This window comes from Emydura macquarii, unplaced genomic scaffold (genome assembly GCF_026122565.2).
Source record: "Emydura macquarii macquarii isolate MOO-44397 ecotype Brisbane River unplaced genomic scaffold, CSIRO-AGI_Emac_v2 contig_2432, whole genome shotgun sequence".
In the NCBI taxonomy this organism is placed as follows: domain Eukaryota; kingdom Metazoa; phylum Chordata; order Testudines; family Chelidae; genus Emydura; species Emydura macquarii.
This window is the reverse complement of record NW_027132569.1, coordinates 296898-310671: the sequence shown is the minus strand read 5'-3', so window position 1 is coordinate 310671 and position 13774 is coordinate 296898. Positions and strand designations below refer to the sequence as shown.

The 13774-nt window shown below is 41.1% G+C and overlaps 1 protein-coding gene across 1 annotated transcript in view; it reads right to left on the bottom strand.

Annotated features, from left to right (window-relative positions):
• ITGA9 (integrin subunit alpha 9) overlaps positions 1-13774 on the bottom strand; it is a 272113-nt gene that overhangs the window by 17769 nt on the left and 240570 nt on the right. The window contains exon 27 of the mRNA XM_067562457.1: positions 2925-3044. Coding sequence (XP_067418558.1) covers positions 2925-3044 — 120 coding nt within the window. The remainder of the gene's footprint in view (positions 1-2924; positions 3045-13774) is intronic.

Sequence of the window (13774 nt, the reverse complement as noted above, 5' to 3'; positions counted from 1 at the left end):
CTCCCTCCCAGTCTCACCAACTGGCAGCCTCTCAGCACATGTAAGGGGGGTGGAAGTGCTATCCTTTTCCTGCAGTTGAGAAGCACAATGTGATATTCTGAGCAACAGTGTGACAGTAGCTCCCAATTGGCCCTGCCTAACAAAGATCATCAGGCTGGATGTGGCCAAGGAAAGAACTCAAGGTGTATATGGAGGTAGTAGGGGATAAGCAGCAGCACTATGAAGGAGACCTGCTGGAAGCAGGAGACAAGGTGGTAAATAGGGCAGAGGGTTCCAGTATGGGTGAACAGGGGCCTAGCAGACTCAGAAGATGGAGTCAGAGTAGCTATAGAGATAGCTATTTAACTGAATCTTTACAAACAAAAGGGCAAATCCTGCTGACCTGCCTTACACAAGAAGCTCCCTTGAAATACTGTACTCTCATGAGTAAGGGGATGAGGATTTGGCCTAATCTTGAACTGAATCAGATCAGTCCCCTAAATCATTAGAACAGCAGCCATGCACAGGGACAAATTCAGCCTGGTGTAAGCAGGCACCATCCTAAGAACTTCCATGGAGTTTACTCACTTGGGCCAGAGGTGAATTTGACCCAGAGAGTGTAAATCAAATACTAAAACAACAATCAGAAGTAAAGCCAGACAAAAAACTGGCTGATCTCATGCTACAAAGTTTATGATGTCTGTAAAAACATCTTAATGCTCTTGTAGAATAGTAAAAATAGCTTTTATTCTGAGTGAAATAGCCAGTCATAACAGCCCCAACAATGACACCGACTTTTAAAGCACCCAAAACTTTAGATCACATTTGGGGCAAATCATATATATAAGCTATAGCTATTGCTTCACTCCAAATACTTAAAAAAATACTTGATATAAATCAATTTGGATTTTTAATGTATAAAATTTGGGAATTACTTTAGGATGGGCCAAGCCTATTTCAGCTAATAAATCTTTACAATCAGGCCATTAAGATTCCCTTCAAAGGAATGCTATTTTCCCATATCAGTTTTATCTCACAGCACTTTAATATCGCCAATCACTTTTCGTTCTCTACTTGCCATGAATATTAAAATATTTAATATTGAATTATTTCAAAGCAGAATTAAAAGCAAACTACAGACCGACACCATCAATGTGTTTTTAGTAACATTTTTCTACAACAAAAACCCAAATTATCTGTCACTTTAATAATCCATATGGCCGGTGGACCAACTATTAAACTGGGACTCCAGACATCTGCTGTCTAATCTTAACTCTGCCTATTGCCTGCTGTTTGACTTTGGGCAAGTAACTTCATCTTTCTCTGCATTAGCTTCCCCATCTATAAAATACAACGAAAGATACTGACCTCCTTTACAAAGTGCTTTGACATCTATGGATGAAAAGGGCTATGTATTATTATTATTACCTGCTGCTGTCATTTGGGACATTCTTCCTCAAAGCAATCAAGTGACAAAATGGCAACATCTGTGCATGCATTTGATTGGCTAATACATCTTTCTTTTTTTTAAACAAGGTTCAGAAAGTTTAATTCTCAATTTTAAGCAAGGAAGTGCTAATTGCTAGGTACTCTATGGTAAAAAAAATGGCACCAGAGTCTGCTAAAAAAAAATCCCCCAAAAAAACACTGTGAAGGATGTTACCTTCACTTTTGGATCATTAACTATAAGAAACCAATTTTATAGATATAACTATAGTCAGCAATGTCCTTATTTCAAAGTTGTGTGTCACCAGAATCAAGACACAGGCCTTTCATACCAGATACCTCATTCTGAAGATTATTTTGCCATCTCAATCCCGTAGATTTTTAAACATTCTGTGCCAAGGAGGTCAAAAATATTTCAGATATGCCACAAACTGGGCAGGAACAGATATTTCAGACTACAGCCAAGCATTGCTTTTCAAACGTAAAAACCACACAAACAAACAAAACCAAAAGCAAAAGCAAATCCATGTGTGATCATTTTTAGCATGGAATTGCAAGTCAGGCTTTGGGGCTAGCAACTCACAGTGACATGTTCTTTTAGACAACTATACAGCTGTAACCTCAGAATCCTGCCATAGCTGGTAAAATGAGTCCATAGCACACACACCGTTCAACAGTGTGAATCAGGCTGCCAGTAAAATAATGTTGCACTTAGGATTTACTTCCCTCCTGATAACATGTAACCTTGGCAGTGGCCTTTAAATTTCTGGATTTTTAAGAGGAAATCAGAACAAAAGTTTCAAGTTCCTCATGCTTCAGATTTATCACAGAGCGGCTTTCCTTAAAATGTCAACATCTGATCACCTTTACTACATTATAGTGTCTGAGATACAACACGTGTTTCTTAAACATCAACCTTTAAATACTACCACTGGATTTTGCATTGGGACATTATAAAACTTTGCTCATGCCATCTCTACAAAAATGTTGAAGGGATGGTCCTGAAGAATTCAAGCTTGATTGCCCTTCATCCTCTCTTCTTTCCCTACCTTTACCTCCTCAAAAGAATCACCATGTACTGATTTCTGTTGGGCATGTACTGAATCTGTTGCCCCAAGAAGCAAAACTGGCTTGATTTTTATGGCAGCACTTCCACTGAAATCAGTGAGCACTGCACCTCTGAAAATCAGGGAAATGTACTTAAAACCTAAATGCAAGACTGTGAAGAATATCAGGAAGGATTTTCTTCTCTTACAAATCACTATTATAGCTTTCAATATTTAATGTCCTTCAGTGAAGATGCCAGTTTTCCATTTCATTTCCCCTCATGAAAAATCTTTTGATATTTAATGACTTCTTAGGTGTAGATGGCTGTTTAGTTACTAGAGTAAATGGATACTAAATGAACAGATAATCAGATGCAGAAAGACAGATGTACAATTTATGCCAAGGTCAGCGGTTAACCTTGGTGTTTGTGTTGTGTCTGACTGATGTCTTACCTTCCATAATAGCACAGCCAACAACAGGAAGATGAGAATCCCCACCAGCAAACTAATAGCAATGATCCATCCCACAACATAACCACGAGGCTCCAGATTGTGTAAAGCCTCAAAGACCACCTACAAAGCAATTAGAAAAAGATCTGTTACAACTGGAAGCTGTTTTCTGTGGTACTCATCTTATTACATACATAGCAGTTTAGTGTATTAGAAATATAATCAGTGAAACGAATGTTATTTGCATTTTCACCTCAACTGTTTAAAATGACAAACATTGAATGTTGCTTTAATTTTGTGCTTTCAGAGTACTTTTTGCAAACATTTCCTTAAAAATTGGATTTGAGTATCAGTAAATATCAGTAAAAAAATGGTGATATGTCTCATGCTGTAGACATCTCTCGCATTGTCATATTTCCCCAGATACTGATCTTGCTTCAGTACCTGCCTTCAAAAATGAACAGAGGTTTGCAAGAACACTTTATCCCTCTGTAGGTACAAATTCCAATGACACTGAAAACATTTTGTACTTTATTCATTCATTTTTCAGTGGTGCCAAACTCCCAGACACTTCATATGGAAAACCGCATGTGCTGAGTACAGAAACAATTTTCACTGAAAGCAGAACATTCCTCCTTGTTTCATTGACTGCCCCACTTCACGAGATATGTGGTTTGAGTGAAGCTAGGGTTTCAGTAGGCTCCGCCTCATTCCTGACCATTCCCTGTGCACTTTAACAGGTGCATAGTGAATGAGGAAAGGACTCCTGAGGTTCCCTGACCTTATTCACTGTGCACTTTTCCCTACATATACTTCCCTATGTTGCTATGTCAGCCATGCACATGTCCTATGTATGGTCTTCCTTAAGTCACACTTAGGTAAGCAAAATGTATTGCTCTTACACCATGTGTGAATTTCAAAGGCTTATAATTCAATCAACTCAAAACCAATTTTCCCTGGAAAACTCAGAAATTATTCTCTTTAAGGAAGGCTATTTCCCTGTCAATTTTTATCACATTAACCCCAGCCGATTTGCTGTTAAAGCTGTTTTTTAAAAGGAAAAAAGAGACTGTCTCTACTCCACCCCATGCTTAACCATTTTCACTCAAACTGTTTCAAAATTCACATTTGGTTAGGGATTGTTGACTGAAACATATTAGCCAGAAAGGAAAATTTGGGAAATAAGTGACTGAAAACAGAGGGTTAAAATCACAACTTTAAGATATTTCTGTTGGAAGAGAACATAAATGGCATGCTTCCACTTGTGAACTATTCATGGGTCGGTCACAGCGGTGCTTTTCCAGCTCCTTCCTTCCCTCCTCTCACCTGGGCTGCTTGCCATTGAAACATCATCATTTATGACAGAGCATTGGGGTGTGGCGGGAGGAGTGTGATAATATCATACAAATGTACATACATGGCTACAGAAATTACCTGTCGAAGTTAAATACACAAGTAAAAGAAAGCTAAAATTCGGGGCCTTCCACCCTTGACAGTGTCCTGTTAAATAACTCCTCATTACAGCACTCCAGCATTCCCCAGGCTGATATTGATAAGACTGTGCCATTTGCGGAAGAATCATAAGAACAGAGCTAAACTTACACACATTTCGTCTCTCTATGCAAAACGGTTTTCATATGGGTAGCTAATTCTACCTATTCACCAGATGTTTGATCTGAATGTAGCATAAACAGCAGCAAATGTGTAAGGAAAACAGAAACACTATTAATCAGTGGCTGCCATTTTCAAAACATTTGCCCACAGCCAATTGTACCAGAATGCATATAGAGTTCTGTAACCACCCACAAGGCCTATTCCCACCCCATTCCCTATTCCCACCCCATCCCCAAACTGTTCAAACAGCAGTTCCAGGCTTGACCTTTCCTTAGCAGGCAACTGCACTAGGAAGAGAATTCAAATACAGTCTGGAATACAGTCTAGATCCATGAAACTGTACTTCTCTCAACTGCATACGCAAGGCAAATAAATACAGACTTGTTATTTTAATTACAATTTGCTCCTTGAGAAGGTGGGAGCAAGGGAAGTAGGTTTGACTAACTGGTTCTCTCTAAATCTGTGATTCCTTATTTTTCATGGATTAAAAAGGAAACAACCAAATGACCAATAAAATCAAATCAACAACACAGAAATGCCACTTTTTATTTAAAAATCTCCAAGCTATCAATATCATTTTGAAATGAGAGGTTCCTCTAATGCCAGTCATCTTGGACAATCAGTGGTTACATTTACAATTTTTTATGGCAATTGTTAGTCTCTTTCATATATTGCAGAAATTTTAAGTGGGTTACAGCCCACGACAGCTTATGCCTGCAGAAATTAAATTTGTTAGTCTTTAAAGTGCTACAGGACTCTCGGGTTTTTTTGTTTGTTTTTTAAGTACACTTAATTTCTTTAGGCTTCTCATATTTAAATCAGTAACAACAATATACCTACATGGAAAGGAGGGGTATGTCCTTGATGTTACAGAGGATACTTTACTTTAGCAAAAATATTAATCCAAATTCAAGAAAATGTTTCCTTAAAAGGAAAATAAATCAGTGTGAACCAGTAGATATCATACATTGTTTTGCCCTTCTTTGGGGAGACCATAAGAATTGCTGGTCCCAAGTTTAAAGTTTTTACACGTGAACCTGGGCCTGATCATGTGTCATTATGAGTTTGAATTCTCAGAATAACTCCTGAGGGATGATTTTCCCAAGTTCTTCTTTTTGCTAAACACAGAACTATTGGAAAGATTGAAAGATGTTCTGAGCTGATCTCCTCCTAAGTAACCTCATTTTCCCCTCCAAAAGACATCACGGCACTAACATATTTGCCATATTTGCCACTAACACATTGTTCACCCACTCTGTAACTGTCTTGTCTAGTTTCCTTGTACTCTATCTATATTAATCTGTATTCTCTTGTCTCATACTTAGATTGTAAGCTTTTTGGGGCAGGGACTGTCATTTTTGTTCCGTTTTTCTACAGTGATTAGCACAATGAAGTCCTGGTCCATGGTTGGGGCACCTTAATGCTAGGGTAATGCAAATAATAAATTAATAATAATAATAATTAATAATGAGATGTCCATGCTCTATGGCAATTACATTTCACCTCAGAGGTAGATATCCTTTAGCATTAACCATTAGCACAAAGTGTGTATAAAGTACTTTCAGATGTCTGGATGAATGGTGTGTTACCTGGAGTAACTGAGTATGAAAACTGGTGTTAGGAAAATGCTACCTTGAGAAACTGAACATTTTATTTTTAATCTTCCTTGTGTCATTGTGCTAGTTTGAAAGGATGATCCAGTGTGTCAGAGGCAACTGGTTTCTAGTGGGGCTACAATGTGCCTCTATCTTTTAGCAACATAAACCAGCTGACTGGTGCTCAAAAGACTGATAGTTCTTTCCCATTGTACCTATAGAAAAAAAAAACTTTACTATCTCAGATGCAGCAACTATGGCAAATGCTGATTTTTCAGTGGCTGTTTGCAAAATGAGTTGGTGTTCTCTATCCACTTCCACGTCACAAAAATCACTGTCAGAATAAGTCCTTTGTCAACAGATAGAGACTAAGGACTTAATGGAAATGGAGATTAGACTATATGATCATCCCCCTAGAGATAGAACCCTTTAGATCAGGTTTGATGCATATTAGCTGGAATAATTTGAAGAAGCCTTCACAGTCTCAGTCCAAACTATTCTCGCTCAGTGGGTGGGGGATAATAACTGTTTTATTAATTATCTGGTGGCTTCTTCAAGCACTAAATCAACTGTAAATACTAAAAATAAAAATCTATGACTATCTTCTTCATGGTTTTGTGGTTTGGAGAGCAGTGAGGAAGTTGTATATCTTAATTTATTTATCCCTCTCAAGCCCTCAAATACTAACCACAGCCAATCTATAGGCCAATAACCAATGATTAAGCCTACCATTATAGTATTCGTGACCATGAGAGTTCTAGTGAAGAAAAAACAAAAACCAATAATCAAACACATCATATGTCAGAATCCTTATCAGCAAGAGAACATTAAACCTTGTTGTGGGTAACTGGGAAGAAAAAGACGCAATTCATCTCTATAGAGAATTTGAAGGCAGGCAATGACGTTACTGCAGAGATGTGTGCCAATCTGTCTCCTTGCTTTGAAATGCTTACAACTGAAAACTCTGTTGAAGAACAAATCTTGGACTTCCCATTCCTGTTCAGCTTGATAGCACAACTTCTTTAGGGCAACTAACATGAAGAGTAATATAATGCTGCCTCAAATGTGACAAACTTCCCACACAGTCTTGAAGCATAAGTTATTTGTAAAGGAGACACGGGTGTGTTAGGAATGGAGGTGGGGGGACAGAGCTGGTCTGAAAAGAACATGAAACGGTCATAAAATATGGAGTGAATTAAAGGTTTCGTTTTGAGCTCCAAACAAATGCCAAGGAAATGCAGTGAAAAACTAGGTTCTCTTTAGAATGTATAAGGCCTTCTATTTTTTTATTTATCTTTTAAATTTCACATTGTGCTTATGGAGTCTCAAAGTGGCACTTTAAATGTTGAAAAGGGGGAACCTTCTAAGCTAAAATTCCCTTTTCCATTACATATACTGTATGTTGAACCTAGTATGCATGGATGCCATGCAGAAAGTGCTCTCATTCCTTAAGAGCAATTTCATCCTCATCCTTTACAGTAATGAGGAATTGCACAATTTCATTGTTCTCTGAAATTTTGAGCTCTTCTGACCGAAGACATCCTTATCAGCTCACCATTTTGCTTTACCAAATGTATGTTTTATGTTTCTGACCATCTTTGTGAACAAAGTAAAAGGGGACTAGAGAAATCATTTGCTCTTAGAAAGCTTATTCTTTATTGCCCTAGTTCAGTAATGTATTTTAATGTGTTCTTAAAACCCATGGATTTTAATGGTACTAAAGCACGTGCTTGAAATTAAGCTTGTACTTAAGTTCTTTGCTGATTAGGGATGGATTACTGAATCAGGACCTATAAGAATGGTGAAGATAATCCAATGAAAATTGATTTCAAATGCATAATTGTCTAATATTCTTCAGTAGTCCTGCTTCTATTGCATTCCTTTTTATCTATATTCCTAACAGAGAAGCACAATATATTTTGGGTACCATACACAGTTCTACATTTGGGAATACACACATTATTACGAATAATAATGTATTCTACAGTAAACAGCTGTGAGATGCAATGTTTTGGACCATTGCAGTACTTATTTAAAATAGCACTAGCAAATTGGACAGCTTGTTCTTTTAAGTACCATTTTTTTTAGGAGTTCTAGACGACACCTAAACCTCCAGTGTGAATGATGTATCAGACACTGAGGTACCCATATGAAAGGTTGAATGTTTATGAGGCACTTATGGACAGTGCTTGGAATGAGATATCTTCTTATTTGTTCACCTCCATAGGATTTGCCTATTTCTTTCTGAAGACCAACCCTTTTTGAGGTGTTTTGCTGCCAAAGTGTCAGGCATTTTAACTTGGGTTCTCCTTCATCCACAAGATGGGCTCTCGCTTTCTCAAGAGAGGGACTGATAATTATTGGGTTTGTCTGAGTGGGATGAAATTCAGCCTATCCTTCCCTTAATACAGATTCTAAGCAGCGTTTCTTCTTGCTTTGTTGATAAATTGTATATTTCAACTGCTTGACCAAACTTTGGTTCATTATGAAATATATTCAAGAGACCAAATAACCAATATCAGTCAGGTTTATTGCTCTAAGCAAATAATAATATAGCGCAGGAAAAACCTTCAATATGATACCAGTCTCTGGGAAGCTGTCTTATGCAGCATTGTTATATTCACCTGACACAGAAGGTGTGTTCCCAAAGTTACTCGCCTAAAGCCATCTTTTTATACCTTTCCTGTTTACAAGTAAAAGGTACAGTGTACGCCATCTGAATCTAGCTTTAACCAATCAACTCTCTATCTCATTTTTCTGGTACCATGGTGCCATCCCCTTATCTCTTTGTTCATAACACATCCCCTCCAGTTCCCAAGAGCAAGAAGGCACTTAGGTTTGTATCAGGCTAGAATATTCTTATGTCTTGATGCTGACAGTTTCCCAATCTACCTACACCAAAGATGAGTTCAACAAATGCAAAGTGTTATGGGATACTTAGCATAAATGAACATAATTATATTAAAGTTAATGGAATTCTTTCTCCTGTACAGAACCAGTTGCATGACGCTGTCGCTGGATCTGACAAGTCAATCATCACAATCTTCTGAGACTAAAAATATTGTTCTGTGAGACACTTCAAGAAGAGAAGAGAGTCTCATCTACGTTCACCCCATGGCCTCAAGGACCGCAAATCTCACCTCTGTGAAATGACTAGTTATAAACATCAATTTCAGCCACTATGAAAGGATGTGAGTCTTCCCATTGCAGGCAACCTGGAGGTACAAAGCTTGGGCCAAATCCAAATCCTGTTCACCTTATTCACATGATTGGATGGGGCAACTTGTGTGATCAAAGTGAGCACAATTTGACCTATTAACATTGGAGAGAGAATATATTGGAGGAAGCCAACAAAATTCAGAGAAACTCCTGATCCTTCCTTTACAATTGATAGCTACTAAACTAATGCAACTGTTTGAACAAAGGGACATCCCATCCATTCCATAATATTTTCCAAAGGGGAGCCTCTCGCTATCTTATTTGCCTTTATTTAGGGGTTTGTATGAGAGTTTATGAAACAAATGAAACCACATGAATGGACTTGTTATGATAAGTATTTAGTACACTAATTTGGAGCCCTCTCACTTCCTGTTTCATGGTATCCCTTTTTAAAATTGTTTGAGCTGTGAAACTGGGTGATAAACTGCAAAAAACTGCGATGAAATCAGGGCTGACTAAATCAGTCTTAGCTAACAAGTTTTATTGGCATTATGGAAATTAGTGTGATAGAGTGTTTGAGGAAATTCGGCTTTCACTGATAGATGCCAACTCTGTCAGCTGACTCAAAGCATGTCCATGAACAGCAGCTCAGATGAAGCAAACGGCCAAATGGATATCATAAAGCATTCAGTGGTCAACAACAACAAAAAAGGGAAAGAGAGAGAGAGAGATTTTTTTAAACGAAGCGAGTGGGAGGAATGGACAAAAATTATATCTCCCCCCCTTTTCTGGTTACATCTAAATAACTGTGGTTTGCAACAAGTATTGTTCTCTGCTGCATTCCACCAGAAGAGGGAGAAAGGAAGAAAAAATGTGAATACCTTGAGCCAAACCACGTCTTAAATTTCTCCCTGAACACGGCCCTTTCCAAAACATACTACAGTGGAGAAACCAAAGGCCATGTGGAAATAGCATAAGGGAGACAGAAAATAGCAGTCGCATTAGAAAAGACTGAAATCACAAATTGATGTTACACTATTCAAATATGCCAAGCATGCTCGCCTTCAGTTATGGCTTCTCAGAAACCAGCAGCAACCTTTTGTTTAAAGATTCATATCTTTCCATAGCATGCACGATGAACTCTATAATCATTGTAACCCAAGGCCTTCCAGAGACAGGAAAAGGACAGTATTTTTTCCAAGCATTTGATAAAGAATGGTTACTTACCTCGTAACTGTTGTTCTTCGAGATGTGTTGTTCATGTCCATTCTGATTTAGGTGTGTGTGTGCGCCACATGCACCAGTGACAGAAGTTTTTCCCCAGTGGTACCTGTAGGGCTGGCTCTAGTGCCCTCTACAGCAGCATGCAAATGCGCTTGTATATAGGGCACTGCCGGCCCCTCTCCCAGTTCCTTTTTGCTGGAACTCCCACAGAGGGGATGGAAGGTAGGTTGTGGAATGGACATGAGCAACACATCTCAAAGAACAACAGTTACAAGGTAAGTAACTGTTCTTTTTTCTTCAAGTGCTTGTTTGTGTCCATTCCGATTTAGGTGATTTACCAACTGTGTCTCTGGAGGTGGGCAGGAGTTCATGGCCCTGAAGATTGCAGTACTGCTCTGCCGAATCCCGCATTGTCCCAAGCTTGCTGCGTGATGACATAATGGGATGTGAAGGTATGTATGGACAACCATGTAGCAGCCCTACAAATATCTTGGATAGGCACATGCTCCAGGAAAGCCGCCGAAGATGACTGGGCCCTTGTGGAGTGGGCAGACAGGAACACCGGAGACGTGACTAGAGCCCTCCTTACATTGAGCGAGTGCTGGCGCCTCTCTTCATTAGAGCTGTAAGGCTTAGGGCAGAATACCGGCAGGAAGATGTCCTGATTAACATGACAGTGGGAAACGACCTTTGGGAGGAACGCAGGAGGATGGTGGAGCTGAACCTTGTCCTTGAAGAGCACCGTATAAGACACCTCCGACACTCTGCGTTCAGAGGTGATTGCTACTAAAAAAGCCACTTTCCAGAACAAGTACATGAGCGAACAGGAGGCCAATGGTTCAAAAGGCAGAGCAGTGAGTCAAGACAGGAAAAGGTACAGGTCCCACTGGGGAACTGGCTCTCTAAGGGAGGGAAAAGCCTTTCCAACCCTTTAAGGAATCTAGTTGCCATCTTGTGGGAGAAAACCAATCTATCCTATATCGGTGGGTGAAACGCCGATAGTGCTGCCAAGTGAACTTTTACCGACAAAAAAGCTAAGCCTTCCTGCTTTAAATGAAGCAAACAGTCCAGGGTCATCTGCATAGGAGATTTCATCGGTGATACATTCTGACAGGCCGCCCAGCAGGCGAAGCACTTCCACTTTGCTAGGTAGGACACCCTGATGGAAGGCTTCCTACTTTCCAACAGCACTCTCTGGACCTGGGCTATTCAGCCATGCAGGAGCCACATCGTCAGATGCAGGGAGGGTAGGTCCGGGTGAAGTAACCGACTCCAATCCTGGGAAATGAGGTCTGGGTGCAGCAGAGACCAAGAATGAGCCACCGAGAGATCCAACAGCATCCCAAACCTGTGTGGGCGAGGTCACTCTAGGGCTATCAGGATGATTCGTGGTTTGTCCCTCTTGACTTTCACCAGAACTCTGTGCACGAGAGGTATCGGGGGAAACACGTACATGAGACCCCTCGACCATGAGAGGTGGAAAGCATCTGTCAGCGAGCCGTCCTCCAACCCCAGGAGAGAGCAGAAGCAGACACATTTCCTGTTTTCTCTGGTGGCAAACAGGTCCACCCAAGGAGTTCCCCACCTTTGAAAGATGCGGCTGGCCACCTCCAGGTGGAGTGTCTACCCATTAAGAGAGCAAAAGAACCTGCTCAAACCATCTGCTAGGGTATTCTTCAGTCCTGGCAGATGGACCGCTTCGAGGTGGATGTTATGATCCACACAGAAGACCCAGAGACATATGGCTTCCCGACACAGGGTTGAGGATCTGGCTCCCCCTTGTTTGTTGATATAGTACATTGCTCCCATGTTGTCCATGAGGACCCACGCCGCCTTGTTTGACAGGTGCAGCAGGAACACCTTGCAGGCCAGCCAGATGGCCCTGAAATCCTTGATATTTATGTGAACAGTTAACTCCTCCCTGGTCCATAAACCCTGAGTCCTGAGGGCACCAAGGTGGGCTCCCCACCTCATATGCGAGGCATCCGAGACCAGGGACAGCATCGGCCTGGGGGCCACGAAGGGTATTCCTGCTAATACCTGTCATGGGTTCATCCGCCATGACAGGGAGGTAAGTATGTGAGGGGCAATCATGAGAACCCTGTTCAGCGAGTGTCTTGATGGGGAATATACTGTGGCCAGTCACATTTGGAGCAGCCAAAAACACAGCCTCGGGTAGCGGACCATGTACGTACAAGCCACCATACCCTCGCCTTGGTAATTGGGTGGTCTCAGACTGGCTATAAGCTCCGTCATAGCCTGGAATCTGGTGTCGAGCAGTAGTGCTTTGGCTTGGATAGAGTCCAGGACTGCCCCCATGAACTCTATTCTCTGAACTGGGGTAAGTAATGATTTCTGTTCGTCTATTAACAGGCCCAGCAATCAGCACGTCTCTCATGATTCCTATGTTGCGACGGACCTGTTTCCTTTGCGCGGCCTCTGATGAGCCAATCGTCCACGTAAGGGAACACCTGCACTCCCCTGTGCCTGAGGTGGACTGCTACTACCGCCATACATTTGGTAAAAACGCGGGGAGCAGTAGAAAGGCCAAACAGCAGGACCACAAATTGGTAGTGTCGCGCTCCCACTGTAAACTGCAGGAACCTCCTGTGGCCAGGAAAATAGCTATATGAAAATAAGTGTCCTTTAAATCAAGGGCAGCGAACCAGTCACCCAGATCCAGAGACAGAATGATGGCTGCTAGGAAGACCATGTGAAACCTTAGCTTTTTTGAGGAACTTGTTTAGGGCCCTTAAATCTGGTATGGGTCTCAGGCCTCCCTTTACCTTTGGGATCAGGAAATACTGACAGACCCTGAAGAGCCTCATCCATCGCTCCTATCTGCAGGAGGGCTTGTACCTCCTGGACAAGGAGTTGCTCATGAGAGAGATCCCTGAAGAGGGATGGGGAAGAGAGTGGGAGGGTAGGATTGAGATGAACTGTACGGTGTAGCTAGTAGCCACCATGTTCAACAACCAACGCTCTGACGTAATGGCCATCCAGGCTGGGAGAAAAAAGGCAAGGTGGGAGAAGAACAGTCGGGAAATGGGATCTTGAGTGTAAACTGGTCGGTCGCACCCAGGCGCACCTTCAAAAGCTTCTCTTTTCATGAGAGGAATGGTGGCTCAGGCCTGGTTTCAAGGTAGATGCTGGCAAAATGCCCCCATGACATTTTTAGCTTCTATTTCTCTTTCTATAGGGCTCCTCTCTGGACTGGCCTCTGACGCGCTGTTGCTGTGAAGGCCTGAAGTGTCTCCTTGA